Genomic DNA, 21977 nt, shown 5'->3' with positions numbered 1-21977 from the left:
CGCGACACCTAACTTCAGTTGTTCAGCTTGAGATGCAGCTCATTGTAAGTGTGATGTCAGAGCTCATTGTAGAGACTAAAGTTATCTGAAATGTTGTTCTTTACCCATTGATGTCTTTTGTAAATCTTCTAACAGGGTAGAAACGGCAAAGGATTTGTCAATGGGAATCACAAACAACATTGCGTCAGTTTTGCTGTCTGTCCAGATATTCAGGGAATGACCAGATATTTCAATTGTAACATCAATATACCTGTTGTTGATCCTTGGAGATGAAGAAGTATTTCATCCCAGTTGAAAACATGCTTTGTGTCTGAAATGAAGTTTTCTGCTTTAACTCAATGAAATCCACTTGGAACCGAGGTGCTGAGAACATACTAGCATCTGTTCACCAGAGATAATTCTTTAACTACATTGATTGTGCAAGGGATTCACTACATCTAACTTCTGACTTGATGAATTGCTAGAAAATTGATAGCAGGGAGATATCTTCTCAATGTGTGAAGAGATTCATTCACTCAGCAACCCGTAGACACACCAGTGAGTTCACAGTGGTGAGAGGCCATTCATCTGTTCTGTGTGTGTGAAGGGATCTACTCAATCATTCAGCTCGAAGATAAGTCAGCACGTTCACAACATAGAGGGTTCACCTGTCTGTCTGCGGGAAGCAATTCATTCTGTCATCCAAGCTGAAGGTACATAAGAAAATTCACAGCAGTGTCAAGCCGTTCACCTGTTCTGTTTATGGGAAGAGATTCACTCGGTCAACTGCTCCACTGACACACTGGAAAGAGGACATACATCTGCTCTGACTGTGGGAAGAGATTCATTTAGTTATCTGACCTACTGGCACACCAGTCAGTTCACACTGGGGAGATGCCATTCACCTGCTCAGATTGTGGGAAGGGATTTACTCAGTTATCCCACCTACTGACACACCAGTTAGTTCACACTGGGGAAAGGCCATTCACCTGCTTGGACTGTGGAAAGGGATTCACTCAGTCATCCAATCTACAGACACACAAGCGAGTTCACACTGGGGAGAGGCCATTCATCTGCTCAGACTGTGGCAAGGGATTTACTCGGTCATCCGACCTACTGGCACACCAGTTAGTTCACACTGGGGAGATGCCGTTCACCTGCTCAGATTGTGGGAAAGGATTTCCTCGGTCCTGTCAACTGAAGGTTCATCAGCGAGTTCACACTGGAGAGAGGCCGTTTACCTGCTCAGACTGTGGGAAGGGATTCACTCAATCATCTCAACTGAAGGTACATCAGAGAATTCACACTGGGGAGAGGCCATTCATCTGCTCAGACTGTGGGAAGGGATTCACTCGGTCATTTCTATTGAAGGAGCATCAGCGAGTTCACACTGGGGAGAGGCCATTTACCTGCTCAGATTGTGGGAAGGGATTCACTCAGTCATCTCAACTTAAGGTACATCAGCGAGTTCACACTGGGGAGAAACCATTCATCTGCTCAGATTGTGGGAAAGGTTTTCCTGGGTCATCTCAACTGAAGGTTCATCAGCGATTTCACACTCGAGAGAGGCCATTCATCTGTTCTGTGTGTGGGAATGGATTCACTCAGTCATCTCAACTGAAGGAACATCAACGAATTCACACTGGGGAGAGGCCATTCACCTGCTCAGACTGTGGGAAGGGATTCAGTCGATCATCTCAACTGAAGGAGCATCAACGAATTCATACTGGGGAGAGGCCATTCACCTGTTCTGTGTGTGGGAAGGGATTCACTCAGTCATCTCAACTGAAGGTACATCAGAGAATTCATACTGGAGAGAGACCGTTCACCTGCTCAGATTGTGGGAAGGAATTTTCTCGGTCATCTCAACTGACAGTACATCAGCGAGTTCACACTGGGGAGAAACCGTTCACCTGCTCTGAATGTGGGAAGGCATTCACTCAGTCATCCAGCCGACATATACACCAGCGAGTTCACACAGGAGTGAGGCCGTTCACCTGTTCTGTTTGTGGGAAGGGGTTCACTAAATCATCCCACCTACAGATACACCAGTCAGTTCACACTGGAGAGAGGCCATTCATCTGCTCTGAATGTGGGAAGGGATTCACTCAGTCATCCCACCTTGTGGCACACTATCGAGTTCATGCTGGGAAAAATTTTAAATAAGCTGCATGCTGAGTATATAATAACCACAGTTGCTGAATCCAGAGGCAAGTTCAAGTTCAAGAGTGACTGTTGGTGACAAACTCTAGAATTATTGCTGCTGTTCATCACACCTATTTCTGCACCCTGGTCGCTCTGCAGTGAAGGAGTTTCTTTAGCTGATGTTCACCTTTAATTGAACTATAGTTTAACATTCCGGATCTGACTACTCTAAACTCTCTGTCAGGTATTTAGTGAACCCACAATACATCCAGTGTTCAGCAGGGAGTGAACTCATCCCAGCTGGTCCCTGCCTGTATTTCTGTTCCATGACAGTCCTTTTATATCCATACCTGTTGTTCACCTCACTCTCCCTATGGTTATGGGTTTGAAACAGTCACCACTCTGAAGATGAAGAGGTTTCCTTTGAATTTTCTGCATGACTTTCTGCAGATTGAAAGAGAAAATGAGCTGACTGCAGTTATGTCTCACGCTCTTCATCCCTCAAATCTCTAGGCTGAGGAAGAATGACGTTAGTAGTTAACCTCCTTATTCCCTGCTCATTTCAATGTTATGGGTCATTTTTACTGCTTTTAAAGGGTTTTTTAGAATTCACCATTGTCCTTTAAAGTATAAAAACAAAGTGGAGTACCATTAGTTGTTTGCTCAATGGAGCAGGGTCAGAAACCTGTGATGCGTCAGCACAGGGCAGGGTTTGGGTTTCTGCACAGTGGTAGGGGTAAGAAGATATTGTTGGCCAGAAAGAACTACAATTAGTGAACAGGAATGGAAGTGGCCATTTTGTGAGACTGTCCTTCCTGTTGCCCTTATGTGAACTATTTGATGAACTGATTCTTGCTCTGGGAGCAATTGAACATGGACACAAAGAGTTTCTGCTAATGATTTGCAAAACCTGAAACCATTCTCAGATAAGCTGTTTATTGTGTAAAATGGCAGATTTGTAGAAGATTTTGTCATTTGAGCCCAGTATCTGGGTGACCTGGTTTGAATCAGTCAGAGTTGAATAGAACAAAATATGACACCAAAGGCATGAAGTTGAAGGTGAAGGCCACAGAAGAATACTGCTTGAAGCCCTGGGCTACATTCATTGGGAATCTGACACAGGTCTGTCTGATTACCTTGAGCCAATGAAATTGAAACATCATAGATTGGCCTGACAAGGAAAAGTATAAAAATAGATGATTTTGGGGGTTCAAGCAGCAATAACTCTCTGGAGACCGACCATCGTGAACGTGGAGGAACCCACGTTGGACAGGTGGAGATCACATCAGGACCATGAGGAATGTCTGGCCAGCATAGGTGCCTTTTTCCCGGGTATTATCTTTTTTATTCTTTGATTGTTCACAAAGATTCAAGGAAACCTAGCAGGTGTGCACGCAATTGGGCAGTATGTGAATTCACATGCTTGTTAGTTGAGACAATAAAGGTACAGTAAGTACAGATTCTCTCTGTGCCTAACTGATCATCATTACTAAGGGGTAATCTTTGCAACAGAATTGGCAACCCTGGTTCCATATGGGTGAAGTTTAGAGAGATCTGGGGCTGGGTAGTTAGTTACTACTGGCACAGCATGAAAAATTAAGGGAATTCTGCAAGTCCGAAGGACTTGGATTGTTTTGATTTGAGGGGATTCCTCCAGAAATATGTATTGAGGAAGCGGCCACAATATAAAGCTTTTTGCTGGTCACGCTGGCAGCAAAAGAAATACCGCTGGGGAAGCTGTCAGGAAATTTAAACCATTCCACAAGCCAGCAGTAGCTGGCAGTTTAATTGAGGATTAATGTTGGCAGGAAACTAAACTAGAGTAAAATTGATTAGAAGAGGAAATTAAAAGGCTTTGCAGGGAGGTAGTATACCTTAAGGAAAAGGTTACTGATATACAGCGGAGTATGAATTTGATACATATGAACCAGTTTCAGCTAAAATGTATGAAACTGGTTAAAGAAAGGAGGTAATTAAAAGAAGAAGCCCAAGTGGCTAAAAATGATGTACAAGGGGTTGATGAAACAGTGCAGTGATTTAAAGATGGCTGTGAGTGTGATGCAGAAATCAGTACATGAAAAGTAATACTGGAGATCAAACAGAGTGCTTAAAGCAGATACAAAAGCTGCAGGGCCAATTTGCTGCACAGAGGGGAATAATATGTGCTTTTGGATCTGAAAGAGGTGAGGAGAATGAAAATGGAGATATAGATTAGAGCAATTTAGCAGCTGATGTAGCCAGATATGATTATGATAATGAGCTTTCCCCCCAACGTACAACCAAAAAGAGGCTACCCTACCCTCAGCGTGATTGCTCCCCTAATTACTATCAGAGAGGGAGGAAATGGGGCAGAAAATCAAAACCAGAATATACCATACACTATGCCATTTGGGGTACAGCAACTAAGGGATATATATGCCCTGGAATGACCCTAGGGAGCTGTTCCAGGCAATTAGTTACAAGAGAGCAATACGCAGTCTAGATGGTGCTACAGAAGGGAGATTGGTTATAATGTGCTTGCATCCAAACATACACCCAACTTTGCCAGAAGCACAGTAACATGCTGGGGGAACGAATGAGGAGTTAAGGATGGCCACACTGACTGTTATGGGTAATAACAGCAGAGACCCAATAGATGAGTTATGTAGATGTTACCAGAAGAAAGGAGAACGCCCCACTGCATCTGTAGATGGTGTTCCAAGGGGTGTAAGGTTTAACATTAGATTGGGATCATTTTGAACTAGAACTCACAAATAAATGGTTAAAACATTGGTGTCTCATAACACTGAGAAATCTAGAAAGATGTTGGAACTGCTGATACCGGAAACCCTACACATATTGAAAAATGGGCACTTAGGAAAATTATTAGACAATGGGAGAAGGAAGTGCAGGAGTTAGATTTTAACTTTAGGAATACTTCAGCTAAAGCGTTTCCCCTTTAAGAAAATTGAGGGGACATTGTGTGAAGAAATGCAGGTCAGGATAGACTGCAGAGAGATTGCAAAAGTAGCTCAGAGCTGGAGTGCACCTTCATCCAATCAGGAAAACTGTTGTGGGGGGCAAACATCCCAGTTCAATGCTCAAATCTGCTGTTTCAGCTGTGGTAATGTGGGTTCATTATACCCAGAACAGTACAGCAAACAGTTCATTTAATGTGAATTTTAACAGAGATCAAGGATTAGGGTTACAGAAAGGTCAGAATATGTTGGAATTTTGATTAATCTGGGGATGCCATGCTTTAACCTTGTTAGTTGAATGTATACTTTGCATGATGAATAACTTTCAGTATTTATTTGTTTTGAAGTCTTAAGGTAACACATTTCTTCAGTTGTGTTTGTAACCATGTTTTGGAGCAAGGGATTTTCTGAAATGGTGTGTTTCAAATGTGAAGTGTGGCCACATGTGACATGACTTCACGAGAGAGAGAATGAATGTGTGTGTGAGTGTGTGCAAAAGCTGTTACATGTTTGGCCGATCAATATTGGGAGGAAGTTTGAATGAATCCTCTGCTTCAGAGGATAAGGTGCAGTAGGGTTAGGGTTTAGTTGAAATATTTTGCTATTCAGAAATGAATTTGAAGGAGCTCTTATCTTTTAAGCGGTTGTATGAATGCCTCGTGGGATTCCACACAGCAGTTTTCTTTCCTTTGTTCTTTGAAAAATGTCTTAAAGGTTTTCATGGTGGGCATTAACTGTTAATTCTAAGTTTTGCAGTTGAAGGAAGAAGAGTACTAGCATGGATTTTTCTTTGGAATAAGTTTTTGGTTTGTGTTTCTTTATTCCTTTTCCATGGAATTGGGTTTAGAGGCCGGATTTCACATTAGCCACATGGAATCCAGGTTAAGGTGATGGAAATCTGTGCAACTCTATTCCGGATATGAGAGGCCCACATTTTAGAGGGAAATGAGCATTTGGGGAAATTCCTTATTGCTGGACAGTTAAAGTGGGAATTTGAAATTAACATTTGGAAGATTGGAAGTGGGAATTTGAAATTAATATTTGGAAGATTGGAATGTATGGGGAGCAATCCTAAAAGTTGTTTTTACTAATATAGAAGATGTTTCCCAAGACTTTAGACACATAGACTTTGAGTTTGAAATTTTGAAAAATATTTTAAAATTTTGAGCAATCATAGTGTTTATCATGTAAATTACAAATGAAAGTTTAATTTAAATATTGGGCTGGTGAAAAAAGCAGTTATGCATTAATTCCCTCACCATTTTAAAGCTCATATCTTATTCAGCTGCTGCTGAATGGTCAGTCAGCCCTGACATTGCAGTGTTAAGATATAGTTGTAAAGGGTATTAAAGTTTCAACTTTGAACTGCATGGATGTCAGGATATGATAGCAAATAATCCTGAGGGAGTATTTGTATCAAAACAAAAAGGGGGAAAGTGGAAGAAGATCAGATAAAGCAATAACCAATAACAAAGACACAAAGGAAAAGCTTTTTCTTTTGTAGATTGTTTCTCACCTGTACAGGATAGTGAGAGGAAGACCAACTGTGGGAAATATGTGAGGGTAAAAGAAAACAAAGTCATTAAAAATTAAAGCTCACTCAAAAGTTATCCCAAGGGGGAATAATATGGCTAATAAGTTTGCAAAACAAGGTATTGCAAACAGGGCAGTTGCAGATTGGCCAAATTGAGAGGCAAAAAGAGCAACATATTAAGACTATGGCTTTATGATGAGAAAAAATAAAAACAGATGTACGATAACTTCTAGAAGAGGCAGGACTGTACAAAGAGCATACAGGAGTGCTTACTAAAGGCTGAGTGGTCTTATGTGAAATTTCTGGGTCTGGAGGGGGAATGAAACCAAATAACCCACTGATGCCATAAACTATGGGATTATCAGGGTGCTGAAAGTGCTCTGGAAAGAATAAAAGTGTAAACTTTTAAACACAAGATGAAGGGGAAAACGTATTTTGTTGTAATGGAATTAATAATGATTGGGGCTATGGTTGGTCTTGCTCCAGGATCATTAGAGCAGACAAATGTGTCAACAGTGATGTTGCTACTTGGAAAATATTCAGTGATCAAAGACAACTTTTCACAGTGGATTTGGGTAATGCAAGGCTAATGAGGGAGTAATAGTGATTTAAATTTGTATTGTGCTGGTCTGACATGCATGGACGAAGTCTTAGGTACCCCAAAGGGTATGGGTGTATAGTTTTTATACAAAATTCTCCAGGTGACATTATCAAGTATCCCAGAAGGAATGATCATGAGTCAGCTTTTGGGTCCAATTATTGAACAGCCATCAGGTAATAATGGCTGCAGTATGATTACAGTTCCGTGGGATATGTCTGGGGCATTGATTCACGCAAGATATATCTACTGAGGTGGTTAGAACCAAGTATTTTCCATAGGATGCTTCAATCATTAACTGTGCAGCGGAAGACATTGTGCATGGAGGTTGGTAGAGTAAAAAGGGTTCACAGTGTGGACAAATATCATGAGAAGGCTTCAATATCCTTAAGTAACCCACCAACACATGCTATTGTTATGAATGGTACTGGGAAAGGGATGGATTCATCAAGATGCCTTCAAAGAGAAGACTACTGAGCTTGCCCAGAAGAAATGACGACAGAAATTTACAAACTTATGAAAATTGTTTGTTGTGGACTTTTTCTGTGAATAATCAGTCTGTCTTGCAATATACATTAGTATAACAGACATATAGCAACAGCAGCCACTAGTTATACTAAGGGATGGAAACAGTGCTCTTTGAAAAGTCACATATCGCAATTGGGGATATGACTTTAGAAGTGGTTATTGGAAGATGAACTTTCCCTCAGCCAGCACTAAACATGGTAATGAAGCAGAACTCACAATCCAATGCACTGGTACGGATCAATACTTGTAGGACTGTCATTACAGAGTTGCTACCAATTCCTTACTTGACTGCAGAATGGACGTGTTGTGGAGGAGGCAAAGGAGATAATCCATCAATGGACTAAACACAGTAAAGGAGTTTGGACACATGTTGGTAATTCAAATGAAGTATTGTGTGATTCAAACTTTTAGAGTAAGTTTTGGAACTGGGAATCCATTGTTCAAATATATCTGTGGGTGAGAAGAGTAATGCATGCTACTGTAATAGTACTTTTATGTACATTAATTGTTAATGCTTAATGTATATCAACTTAGAAGTTAGAAGACTGAAATTACACAAAAAATAGACAATGATGGTCTTATAAAACAGAAGAAACAATCTCTGGTATAAAATGTGTGTAAAAATTCATTAAGTAAATGTTACTTTTGCATTTATATATTGTGAGTGTTGCACACCTGCAGGTGGTCCATATGAGCCAACAGAATTCAAGGATGATGATAATCCTAAAATAATTATCTTTGGTTCAAGAGGAGGAAGATGTTGGCCAGAGAGAACTACAGTCAGTGAACAGGAATGGAGGTGGTCATTTTGTGAAACTGATCTTGCAACTGCCATTTGTGAATTGTTTGATGAACTGATTCATGCCCTGGGATAACTTAACCAGAACAATTGAACATGGACCCTAGGAATTTCTGCTAATGATCTGCTAAACCTAAGACCATTTTCAGATAAGACCATAAGATATAGGAGCAGAAATAGGCCATCTGGCCCATTGATTCTAACTGAAATTTCATCATGACTGATCCATTTCTCTCTCAGACCCAATTTCCTGCCTCTCCCTGTATCTCTCCATGCCCTGACTATCATAACAACATAAGAAATGGGAGCAGGAGTAGACCATCCGTCCCATCAAGCCTGCCCCGCTATTCAATAAGATCTTGGCTGATCTGTCCGTAAACTCAGCTCCATCTACCTGCCTTTTCCCCATAACCCTTGATTCCCCTCCTATATAAAAATCTATCTAACTGTATCTTGAATATGTTTAGTGAAGAAGCCTCAATTACTTCCCTGGACAGAGAATTCCACAGATTCACCACTCTGGGAAAAACAGATTCTCCTCATCTCCGTCCTATTTTCTCCCCTGAATCTTGAGGCAATGTCCCCTAGTTCTAGTCTCACCTACCAATGGAAACAGCTTTCCTACTTCTATCTTATCTATCCCTTAAAAATTTTTGTATGTTTCTTTAAGATCCCCTCTCATTCTTATGAATTCCAGAGAGTACAACCTCTCCTCATAGGTTAACCCCTTCATCTCTGGAATCAACATGGTGAACCTCCTCTGCACTGCCTCCAAAGCCAGTATATCCTTCCACAAGTATGGAGACCAGAACTGCACACAGTACTCCAGGTGCGGCCTCACCAGTACCCTGTATAGTTGCAGCATGACCTCATTGCTCTTGAATTCAATCCCTCTAGCAATGAAGGCCAACATTCCGTTTGCCTTCTTAATAACCTGTTGTACCTGCAAGCCAACTTTTTGCGATTCTTGCACAAGCACTCCCAAGTCCCTCTGCACAACAGCATGCTGCAATCTTCCACCATTCAAATAATAATCTGTTCTTCTATTATTCCTTCCAAAGTGGATGATCTTGCATTTACCAATGTTGTATTCCATCTGCCAGACCTTGGCCCAGTCAGTTAACCTATCTATATCCCTATGCAGACTCTCCACATTCTCTGTACAATTTGCTTTTCCACTCAGTTTAATGTCATCAGCAAATTTGCTGCACTACAGTCAGTCCTCTCTTCCAAATCATTAACGTAAATGGTAAACAGCTGCGGGCTCAGCACTGACCCCTGCAGCACCTCACTCACCACTGACTGCCAACTGGAGAAACGCCCAATTATACCAACTCTCTGCCTTCTATTAGTTAACCAATCCACTATCCATGCCAATACACTTCCTCCAACTCCATGCATCTGTATCTTATTTGTAAGTCTTGTGTGGCAGCTTATCATACACCACCTGGAAATCCAAGTATACGACATCTGTTCCCCTCTATCCACTGCACTCAAGAATTTATCAACCTCTGCCTCAAATATAAACAAGCATTTGGCCTCCACAGCTGTCTGCGACAATGAATTCCACACTTACACCACACTCTGACTAAAGAAATTCTGCCTCATCTCCATTCTAAAAGTACATCCCTCTATTCTGGGGCTGTGTCCTCTGGTCTTAAACTTCCCCACCATAGGAAACATATTCTCCACATCCACTCTATTGAGGCCTTTTAACATTAGATAGGTCTAAATGAGATTTGCCTCATTCTTCGTAATTCCAGAGAATAGAGGCCCAAAGCCATCAAACACTCCTCATATGATAAGCCTTTCAATCCTGGAATCATTTTTGTGAACTTTTTTTGACCCTCTCCAATGTCTGCACATCCTTTCTTGGCTAAGGGGCCCAAAACTGCTCACAATACTCCAAGTGAGGCCACACCAGTGCCTTATAAAGCCTCGACATTACATCCTTGCTTTTATATTCCAGTCCTCTTAAAATTAATTCTAATGTTGCATTTGCCTTCCTCAAATTGCAAGTTAACCGACCCAACTTACAAGTTAACTATTAGAAAATTCAAGGACTCCCAAATCTCTTTGCACCTCCAATTTTTGAATTTTCTCACCATCTAGAAAATAGTCTTAAGCTTTTATTTCTTCTACGAAGTGCATGACTGTACATTCCCTGACACTGTATTCCATCTGCCATTTCATTGCCCATTCTCCTAATTTGTCTGTGTCCTTATGTAGCCTCTCTACTTCCTCAACACTACCTGCCACTCCACTTTATATCGTCCTCAAACTTGGCCACAAAGCCATCAATTTCATCAAACAAATCATTGACATATAACATAAAAAGAAGCGGTTTCAAAACAAACCCTGTGGAACACCACTAGTTACCACCAGCCAACCAGAAAATGCTCCTTTATTCCCATTCTTTGCCTCCTGCCAGTCAGCCACTGCTTTATCCATGCTAGTATCTTTCACGTAATACCACGGGCTCTTAACATGTTAAGCAGCCTCATGTGTGGCAACTTGTCAGATTCCTTCTACAACATCCACCAATTCTCTTTTGTCTATCTTGCTTGTTATTCCTTCAAAGAATTCCAACAGATTTGTCAGGCAAGATTTCCCCTTGCAGAAACCTTACTGACTACAGCTTATTTTATCATGTGCCCCAAGACCACATCCTTAACTATCGACTCCAGTATCTTCCCAACCACTAAGGTCAGGCTAACTGGCCTATAATTTCCTTTCTTCTGCTGCTCCCCCTTCTTGAAGAGAGGAGTGACATTTGCAATTTTCCGGTCCATTAAGGTTTCATTTACCTTCAACTCTCTAATCAATTCCAGTTCATTACACAATACCCAATCCAGAATAGCTGACCCTTTAGTGGGCTCAACCATAAGTTGCTCTAAAAAGCCATTTCTTGGGCATTCTAGAAATTCCCCCTCCTGGGATCCAGCACCAACCTGATTTTGCCTATCTACCTGCATATTGAAATCCCCCATTATTGTCATAATGTTCCTTTTGACATGTATTTTCTATCTACCATTATAATTTGTAGGCCATGTTTACTACTGTTCAGAGTTCTGTATATAACTCCCATAAGGGTCTTTTTGCCCTTGTAGTTTCTTAGATCTACCCACAATGATTCTACACCTTCTGATGTATGTCATCTCAGATCTAATGATTTGATTTCATTTTTTTACCAATATAGCCCATTCTGCCAGCCTGACTTTCCTTCTCATACAGTGTGTATCCTGGAAGATTGCAAATGTCACTCCACTCTTTAAGAAGGGAGGAAGGCAAAAGAAATTATGGGCCAGTTAGTCTGACCTTAGTGGTTGGGAAAGTGTTGGAATCTATTATTAAGGATGAGGGTTTTGAGATATTTGGAAACTAATATCAAAGTCAAAGTCAGCATGGTTTCTGCAAAGGAAACCTTGCCTGATAAATCTGTTAGAATTTTTAAGGAAGTAACAAGCAGGGTGGACAAAGTAGAGGCAGTGGATGTCATTTACTTGGATTTTCATAAGGCATTTGCTAAGGTGCCACACAAGAGGCTGCTTAACAAGATAAAATCGTATGGCACTACAGGAAATATACTGGTATGGATAGTGGAATGGCTGACAGGCAGGAGGCAACGAGTTGGGATAAAAGGGGCCTTTTCTGGTTGGTTGCTGGTGACTAGTAGTGTTCCTCAGGGGTCTGTATTGGGACTGCTGCTTTTCATGTTGTTTGTCAATGATTTAGACAATGGAATTGATGGCTTTGTGGCAAAGTTTGCAGATAGGTGGAGGGGTAGTTAGTGCTGAGGATGTAATGCAATTACAGCAGGACTTAGGCAAATTGGAAGAATGGGCAAGAAAGTGGCAGATGGAATTAGTGTTGGGAAATATATGATAATGCCGAATTTGGAATATTGTGTACAGTTCTGGTCACCAAATTATAGGAAAGATGTCAACAAAATAGAGAGAGTACAGAGGAAATTTACTAGAATGTTACCTGGGTTTCAGCACCTAAGTTACAGAGAGAGGTTGAACAAGTTAGATCTTTATTCTTTGGAGCGTAGAAAGTTGAGGGGGGACTTGATAGAGGTATTTAAAATTATGAGGGGGATAGATAGAGTTGACGTGGATAGGCTTTTTCCATTGAGAGTAGGGGAGATTCAAACAAGAGGTCATGAGTTGAGAGTTAAGGGGCAAATGTTTAAGGGTAACATGAGGGGGAATTTCTTTACTCAGAGAGTGGTAGCTGTGTGGAACGAGCTTCCAGTAGAAGTGGTAGAGGCAGGTTCAATATTGTCATTTAAAGCAAAATTGGATAGGTATGTGGACAGGAAAGGAATGGAGGGTTATGGGCTGAGTGTGGGTCAGTGGGATTAGGTGAGAGTAAGCGTTTGGCACGGTCTAGAAGGGCCAAGATAACCTGTTTCCGTGCTGTAATTGTTAACTGGTTAATGCATTTTGGTAAAAGGAACAATAGTGTGGACTATTATCTAAATGGGGAGAAGGTTCAAACATCAGAACATAGAACCGTACAGCACATTACAGGCCCTTCGGCCCACAATGTTGTGCTGACCCTCAAACCCTGCCTCCCATATAACCCCCCACCTTAAATTCCTCCATATACCTGTCTAGTAGTCTCTTAAATTTCACTAGTGTATCTGCCTCCACCACTGACTCAGACAGTGCATTCCATGCACCAACCACTCTCTGAGTGAAAAACCTTCCTCTAATATCCCCCTTGAACTTCCCTCCCCTTACTTTAAATCCATGTCCTCTTGTACTGAGCAGTGGTGCCCTGGGGAAGAGGCGCTGGCCGTCCACTCTGTCTATTCCTCTTAATATCTTGTACACCTCTATCATGTCTCCTCTCATTCTTCTTCTCTCCAAAGAGTAAAGCCCTAGCTCCCTTAATCTCTGATCATAATCCATACTCTCTAAACCAGGCAGCATCCTGGTAAATCTCCTCTGTACCCTTTCCAATGCTTCCACATCCTCCTTATAGTGAGGCGACCAGAACTGGACACAGTACTCCAAGTGTGGCCTAACTAGAGTTTTATAGAGCTGCATCATTACATCGCGTCTCTTAAATTCTATCCCTTGACTTATGAAAGCTAACACCCCATAAGCTTTCTTAACTACCCTATCTACCTGTGAGGCAACTTTCAGGGATCTGTGGACATGTATCCCTAGATCCCTCTGCTCCTCCACACTACCAAGTATCCTGCCATTTACTTTGTACTCTGCCTTGGAGTTTGTCCTTCCAAAGTGTACCACCTCACACTTCTCCGGGTTGAACTCCATCTGCTACTTCTGCATCCTATCAATGTCTCTCTGCAATCTTCAACAATCCTCTACACTATCTACAACACCACCAACCTTTGTGTCTGCAAACGTGCCAACCCACCCTTCTACCCCCACATCCAGGTCGTTAATAAAAATCACGAAAAGTAGAGGTGCAGAGGGACTTGCGAGTGCTTGTGCAAGACTCCCAGAAGTTTAGTTTACAGGTTGAGTCTGTGGTAAAGAAGGCAAATGCAATATTGGCATTTATTTCGAGGGGAATAGAATGTAAAAGCAAAGAGATAATGCTGAGCCTTTATAAGACACAAGTCAGGCTGCACTTCATGTACTGTCAACAGATTTGGGCCCTATATCTCAAAAGGGATGTGGTGTCATTGGAGAGTCCAGAGCAGGTTCACAAAAGGATGATTCTGGGAATGAAGGGGTTAACATATGAGGAGCCTTGGCAGCTTTTGGACTGTACTCACTGGAACTTAGAAGAATGCCGGGGGGGGGGGGGGGGCATCCCATTGAAACATGCTGAATTTTAAAAGGACTAGTTATCCTGTGATGGGAGTATCCAGAACAAGAGGGCACAGCCTCAAAATTGAGGAGCGACCCTTTAGAACAGAGGTAAGGAGGAATTTATTTTTAGCTAGAGAGTAGTAAATCTGTGGAATGCTGTGCCACAGTCTGCAGTGGAGGCCACATCTATGCATATATTTAAGGCGAAAATTGATCCTTTCCTGATCATTTAGTGCATCAGCGGATGCGAGAAGGCAGGTGTATGGGGTGGAGTGGGATCTGGGATCAGCCATGATGAATGGCAAAGCAGACTCGATGGGCTAAATGGCCTAATTATAGTCCGATATCTTATGTTAGGCTCCTAGCTATATACTTCTTTCAGCCACGATTCAGTAATGTCCACAACATTATACATTCAAATCTGTAACTGCACTGCTAGTTCATCTACCTTATTCCATATACTGTGGGAAGTCAAATGCAACACCTTCAGTCCTCTTTTCTTAATCACCTTTTTTGATTTTGACCCCCTTTTACATTGCAACTCATCCTATTGACTCCAGTTTTGCTCAATTATCAGCCTCTCCTTGCAAGAAGTCTCATTACACTCTGCCTCTGTTTTTAAACCAGCTACCCCATCCTCAGCTCTATCACTCTGGTTCCAAACTCCCTGCCAAATTAGTTTAAACACTCCTGAACAGATCTAGGAAACCTGCCTGCAAGGATATTGGTCCCCCAAGGGTTCAGCTATAACCCAACCCTTTTGTACAGGTCACACCTTCTGCAGAAGAAAACCCAGTGATCCAGAAATTGGACCCCCCGCCCTACTTACCAGTTCCTCAACCACGCAGTCATCTGCCAGATTATCCTATTCTTACCCTTAGCAGCATGTGGCACAAGCAACAATCCAGAGTTTACTACCCTGGAGGTCCTGCTTTCTACCTAGCTCGCTAAAATCTCTCTTCAGGCTCTCCTGACCTTTCTTACCCATGTCAATGGTGCCAATGTGTACTGAGCCTTCTGGCTGCTCACCCTCCTCCTTTAGAATTTCAAGGATCTGTTCCAAAATAATCCCTGACCCTGGCACCGGGGACACAACGTACCGTCTGGGTGTGTCTATCCCATCCACAGAATCTCATCTTTATCCCACCTGGACTACGGTATTAATGGATTTGTGGCTAAATTTGCCAATGATACAAAGATAGGTGGAGGAGCAGGTAGTGTTGAAGAAACAGACAGCCTGCAGAGAGACTTAGTTTAGGGGAATGGGCAAAGAAGTGGCAATTGAAATACAATATTTTAAAGTGTATGGTCATGCACTTTGGTGGAAGAAACAAATGGGAAGACTATTATTTAGATGGGGAGGGAATTCAAAATGCAGAAGTGCAAAGGGACTTGGGAGTTCTTGTGCAAGATGCCCTAAAGGTAACCTCCAGGTTGAGTTGGTTGTGAAGAAGGCGAATGTAATTTTGGCATTCATTTCTAGAGGTTTAGAATATAAGAGATGTGATGTTGAGGCTCTATATCATGAGACCACACTTGGAGTATTGTGTGCATTTTTGGGTTCCTTATTTTAGAAAATATACTGGATATAATGACATTTGAGAGGGTTCAGAGAAGATTCACAAGAATGATTCCTGGAATGAAAGGGTTACTTTATGAGGAATGCCTAGCAGCTCTTGGGCTGTATTCTGTGGAGTTCAGGAGAATGAGGGGGGTATCTCATAGAAATATTCTGAATGTTAAAAGGCCTGAACAGATTAGATATGGCAAAGTTATTTCCCATGGTAGGGGAGTCTAGGACAAGAGGGCATGATTTCAGGATTGAAGGATGTCCATTTAGAACTGAGATGCAGAGAAATTACTTTAGTCAGAGTGTGGTAAATCTGTGGAATTTGTTGCCACAAGCGGCTGTGGAGGCCAAGTTATTGGGTGTATTTAAGGCAGAGATAGATAGGTTCTTGATTACCAGGGCATCAAAGGGTTTGGGGTGCAAGCAGGGGAGTGGGGATGACTGGAGATTTGGATGAGCTCATGATTGAATGGCAGAGCAGACTTAATGGACTGAATGGCCTACTTCTCCGATATCTTATGGTCTGTTTATTGTGATAAGCAGCTTTTTATTGTGCAAAATAACACAGTTGCTGATGTAATCTCATTATCATGGCCCAGTGTCTGGGGGACCCAATTTGATTGGTTTGAACCAATAAGAGTTGAATAGAACAAATATCACAAAAGGCATGAAGTTGAAGGTAAAGGCCAATATTGCTTGTAGCCCTGGGCTACAGTGAATGGGAATGTGACACAGGTCAGATGACCTCAAGTCAACTAAATTGAAACATCATAGATTAACCTGATAAGGAAAAGTATAAAAATAGATAATTAAGGGGTTCAAGCAGTGACAATTCCCCAGAGACCAACCATTGCAAATGTGGAGGACCCCACATCGGACACATGGAGAATAGATCAAGACCACAAGGAACGCTTGGCCAGTGTATTACCTTTTCTGTTCATGGAGGGTCATGGAAAACTAGTAGGTGTGCACACAGACAGTTTGTGAATTCCTGTGTTTGTTAGTTAAGACAATAAAGATACTTGTCAATACAGATTCAATCTGTGCCTAACTAATCTTTATTACTAAGAGGTAAACCTTACAATCAGATCTTTGAGCACAAAGCTCGGAAAAAGCGACACAATAGACTTTTAACAACGTAAACCAGCGAGTTGTCTGTGATATGGCGAATACTGGGTAAATGCGTAGTCTTTGGGGTAACTGCAAGCCTGTGCCTTTGCACTTGTTTTGCTCACGCTTGAGTGCTTGGTGGCGGGTGCCGATGCTTTTTTTTTGCCACTGAGGGGAGGGGAGATCATGCTTATTGCCGCTTACGCGCGGGAGGGAGGGGAGCTGGGGGGTGGAATTGGGGGTTCTAACATTTAACTGTCATTTATTATTTGGGGACGCTCCTCTGTTTTTGTGGATGGTTGAAAAGAGAAAGCATTTCAGGATGTATATTTAATACATTTCTCTGATATTAAGTGTACCTTTAAACAATATAATGAGGATCAGGGACCATGGCAACTAATGACTGAGTAGCAACATTTGGAAGTTGATTGACAGAAAACAATAAGGTTGACTGTTGATACATACCATGCCTATTGACATTGAGTATATTGTTTGTGGGAACTTGCTGTGTTAAACTGGGTATTGACTGGATTGGTGTCATTTGACAGAGGGGAGGCAATGCTTTCAATGGCATGTTCTTACCCAGAAATCTCTGATCTTAACGATGTGCTATCACTATGAATTGAATGTGCAGGTGCTGAGAGTCTAAGCTTTTGCTGAAAGGTCCACATGCGTTCAGTAAACAAAGTGCTCTGTCAATGGGCACGCTGGACCTCCCAGGCACAGTTGAGATCTTGCTATCTACTTCCAAGAATTTGGGACTTGAACAAAAAATATATTTCTGAGTTTTTCCTCTCATGAGAAACTTACAATTTATCTTACAGATAAGAAGATAAGCGATTTTCTACCAACTGAAGAGGAACATTGAGATCATGTCTGATGTCCAGAACCAGCTGATGTCCATACCTTGGTAGATAATGGGAATAGTTGAAACTGAGAGCTTTAGTTCAGTGTTTACTTTGAATATATTTGAAATTCCTTCAACGCAAATTCATGGCTCGCCAACCATGGGCAGGTAGTCAACCCGGGGCCACAGGAGACAGATAAGTGGGTGGCCATCAGGAGAGGGAAGGGAGGGCATCACTGGCTGTCCCCCTTAACAGTAAGTACTTCATTTTGAGTTCTGTTGGGGGGGGGGGGAACGACCTACCTGGGGGAAGCAACAATGGCCGTGCCTCTGGCACTGAGTCTGGCCCTGTGGCTCAGAAGCATAGGGAATGGAAGAGGAGAGCAGTGGCAATAGGGGACCCTATAATTAGGGGGACATATGGGCAATTCTGTGGACGTGAAAAAAAAGATGGTAGTTTGCCTCTCAGGTGCCAGGGTTCATGATGTTTCTGAGTGCGTCCTGTCACATACACGCAACCCTGTAAAAGTATCAGCCGCAATAGAACACACCTGGAATCTGGTTTTGCTGTTAACAAAATAGTATTTTATTAGTAACTACGTAATATAGTAACTTAAACCAGGTAAATCAAAAGTTATTGGTGTTATGCATATATAGGTGTAAATAAAGTTTCCAAACTTATTCAAGCTCAAGTGGTAAGTGATACAATCTTATGATGGTATGTAAGAAAAGTTCAGTTCAAGTGCACAGGTTAATTAATGCGAGATGTTTGTAATCCAAAGGCGAATGTTATGAAGGCAATTACCTCGATACTCCACAGATGCCATGACAGCTATACAAAATAACAATAGCAGTAGGTTTTATCTCCAAAGTTGTTCCACTCCATACACGAAGTATCACTGACAGTGATCTTCAACGAATATCCTTTCAACACAAGTAGTACCACACCCAAATTCAGCTACGGGACATCTCAAAGTGGTGGCCACAGGATACTCAAACAGAATCCGCATATGGATTATCACCAGCAGTAGCTTATCACAAAGGGGACCATCTTTAAGGGAACCACCGCCAGGCAAGGGTCGACACACTGGTAAGTTCCACAAGGTTACCCCAATCACACAACGTGATAGCCACTTATTGAGTTCCACGACTTATGAAATAACTCCAACAGTGATTTGCCACAGGGCTGCCTTTCTTCAGTGAATTACCACACCCAGACAAAGGGTAAACAAACACATGGTGTTCACAAAGGTTTCCCCTCACAGAGAACCCACTCCTGTTGATTAACTAAGTGACAGTCGCACTTTCGTATTGGAATGGAATTAAGCTCATCCTCATGGGCTACTTAGAGAGAGAGTCCAAACAGTGATCTCTTTGTCACTAGGTTTCTTCTGTTTCAAACCTTCCTCTCCACTTCCCTGCAAACTTCTAGTTGCAGCAAACTTGTGACAGTCATTTGTCAATACTCTGGATCAATCTCAACTCACCCCTTGTGGGCTACTGAAAGTTTAAACCAGCGACCGACTCACTGGTGTCTTCCATTGACCAAATCCATCTTGACTCTGTGTGTCTGTAACTGTCCTTGTAAATTCAAGGCAAGCTGCAGAGAAACCATAACATTGATTGTCTATCAAATAACACTCTCTCTCTCCCCCACCCCCTCAAACAGTGCCCAAAGTCAGTCTCATTCTCCCAGCGTTTTAAAGTGACAGTCCACAGAAGAAATGAACCCTGGGGGTACATAACAGTCCACATTATCCTGAAATGGGAGGGGGAGCAGCCAGAGGTCGTGGTACATATTGGTACCAACAACATAGGTAGAAAAAGCGTGGAAGTTCTGAAAGCGGAATACAGGGAGCTAGGAAGGAAGCTGAGAAGCAGAACCTTAAAGGTAGTAATCTCAGGATTGCTGACTCTGCCACGTGACAGTGAGTATAGGAATAGAATCAGGTGGAAGATAAATCCGTGGCTGAAGGATTGAAGCAGGGAGCAGGGATTCAGATTTTTGGATCATCAGGTTCCTCTTCTGGGGCAGGTGTGACCTGTACAAAAAGGACAGCTTGTACTTGAATCTGAGGGGGATCAATATCCTGGTGGGGAGGTTTGCTAATGCTATTGGGGAGGGTTTAAACTAGATCTGCAGGGGGATGGGAACTGAAATGATGAGGTAGAGGATGGGAGGTTGGAGCACAAGTAAAGACAGCTTGCAGGGAGTTTGTGAGAAAGGATAGGCAGATGTTAGAGCAAAGATGAACTCAACCTGATGGTTTGAGATGTGTCTATTTTAATGCAAGGAGTATCATAAACAAGGCGGATGAAAGAGTGTGGATCAATATGTGGAACTATGATGTTGAGGCCATTACAAAGACCTGATGTCTCAGGGGGCAGGAATGGTTGCTGAATGTGCCATGCTTTAGATGTTTCAACAAGAACAGAGAGGGGGGCATAGCATTGCTGATTAGGAATAGTGTCACAGCTGCAGAAAATGAGGAAGTCATGGAGGGATGGTCTACTGAGTCAGAGTGGGTGGAAGTTAGAAACAGGAAAGGGGTAATAATTCTCCAGGGTGTTTATTTATAGACTCCCCAATAGTAACAGGTATATCAGGGAGCAGATAGGGAGGCAGATTCTGGGATGGTGCAATAGTAATAGGGTTGTTGTGATGGGAGATGTTATGTTTCCTAATATGGATTGGCATCTCCTTAGCGCAAAGGGTTTAGATGGGGTGGAGTTTGTTAGATGTGTTCAGGAAGGTTTCCTGATGTAATATGTAGATAAGCCAACTAGAGGAGAGGCTATACTTGATCAGATTTTGGGAAATGAATCTGGCAGGTGTCACATCTCTCAGTGAGAGAGCATTTTGGCGGTAGTGACCACAACTCTATCTCCTTCACCATAGTGCTGGAGGGGGGCGGGAGCAGACAATTTTGGAAAACGTTTAATTGGGGTAGGGGGAAATATAATGCTAATAGGCAGGAACTTGGGAACATAAATTGGGAGCAGATGTTCTCAGGGAAATGCACGGCATAAATGTTACAAATGTTTAGGGAACATTTGCATGGAGTCATGCAGAGGTATGTTCCATTGAGGCAGGGAAAGAATGGTAGGGTTAAAGAACCATAGTGTACAAAGGATGTAGAAAATCTAGTTAAGAAGAAAATAAAAGCTTACGAAAGGTTCAAGAAATCAAGAGCTTAGAATGGAATTAGGAGAGCCAGAAAGGGCCATGAGAAATCCTTGATGAGCAGGATTAAGGAAAACCCCAAGGCATTCTACAAGTATATGAAGAAGAAGAGGATGAGACATGTGAATAGGACCAATCAAGTGTGATGGTTTAAAAGTGTGCATGAAGTTGGAGGAGGTAGTGGAGGTACTTAATGAATGCTTTGCTTCAGTATTCACTATGGAAAAACACCTTGGCAATTGTGGGGATGACTTACAGCAGACTGAAATGCTTGAGCATATAGACATTAAGAAAGACGATGTGCTGCAGCTTTTGAAAAGCATTTAAGTTAGAAACTCCTGGCACTTATCCTTGTAAGCGGAACAAGTCCTCCTGGCACTTATCCTTGTAAGCAAGCATTACAAAGCATGGACTAAAAGGGCCGAGATGGCCTGTTTCCATGCTGTAATTATATGGTTTATAAGCAGAACAAGTGCTACACCTGTCCTTACACTTCCTCCCTCACCACCATTCAGGGTCCCAGACAGTCCTTCCAGGTGAGGCGACACTTCACCTGTGAGTCAGCTGGCGTGGTATACTGCGTCCGGTGCTCCCAGTGTGGCCTCTTATATATTGGTGAGACCCGACGCAGACTGGGAGACCATTTCGCTGAACACCTACGCTCTGTCTGCCAGAGAAAGCAGGATCTCCCAGTGGCCACACATTTTAATTCCACATCCCATTCCCATTCTGATAGGTCTATCCATGGCCTCTACTGTCAAGATGAAACCATACTCAGGTTGGAAGATCAACACCTTATATACCGGCTGGGTAGCCTCCAACCTGATGGCATGAACATTGACTTTTCTAACTTCCATTAATGCCCTCCTCCCCTTCTTACCCCATCCCTGATATATTTAGTTTTCCCCCCCTCCTTTTTTTTCTTCTCTCT

The 21977-nt window shown here is 42.3% G+C and overlaps 2 protein-coding genes across 5 annotated transcripts in view; one reads left to right on the top strand and one right to left on the bottom strand.

Moving 5' to 3' along the window:
- LOC140735010 (uncharacterized) overlaps positions 1 to 16945 on the top strand; it is a 35217-nt gene extending 18272 nt beyond the window's left edge. For both annotated transcript variants that reach the window (XM_073059821.1, XM_073059822.1), the window contains exon 2: positions 136 to 16945. In XM_073059821.1, the coding sequence (XP_072915922.1) occupies positions 874 to 2145 (1272 nt within the window). In that variant the 5' untranslated portion in view covers positions 136 to 873 and the 3' untranslated portion in view covers positions 2146 to 16945. The remainder of the gene's footprint in view (positions 1 to 135) is intronic.
- LOC140735011 (protein mono-ADP-ribosyltransferase PARP11-like) overlaps positions 1 to 21977 on the bottom strand; it is a 232557-nt gene that overhangs the window by 186738 nt on the left and 23842 nt on the right. The window lies entirely within an intron of this gene.

The sequence above is a fragment of the Hemitrygon akajei genome, chromosome 10 (assembly GCF_048418815.1).
Source record: "Hemitrygon akajei chromosome 10, sHemAka1.3, whole genome shotgun sequence".
NCBI classification, from domain to species: Eukaryota; Metazoa; Chordata; class Chondrichthyes; order Myliobatiformes; family Dasyatidae; genus Hemitrygon; species Hemitrygon akajei.
This window is presented reverse-complemented; position numbering and strand designations above follow the sequence as displayed.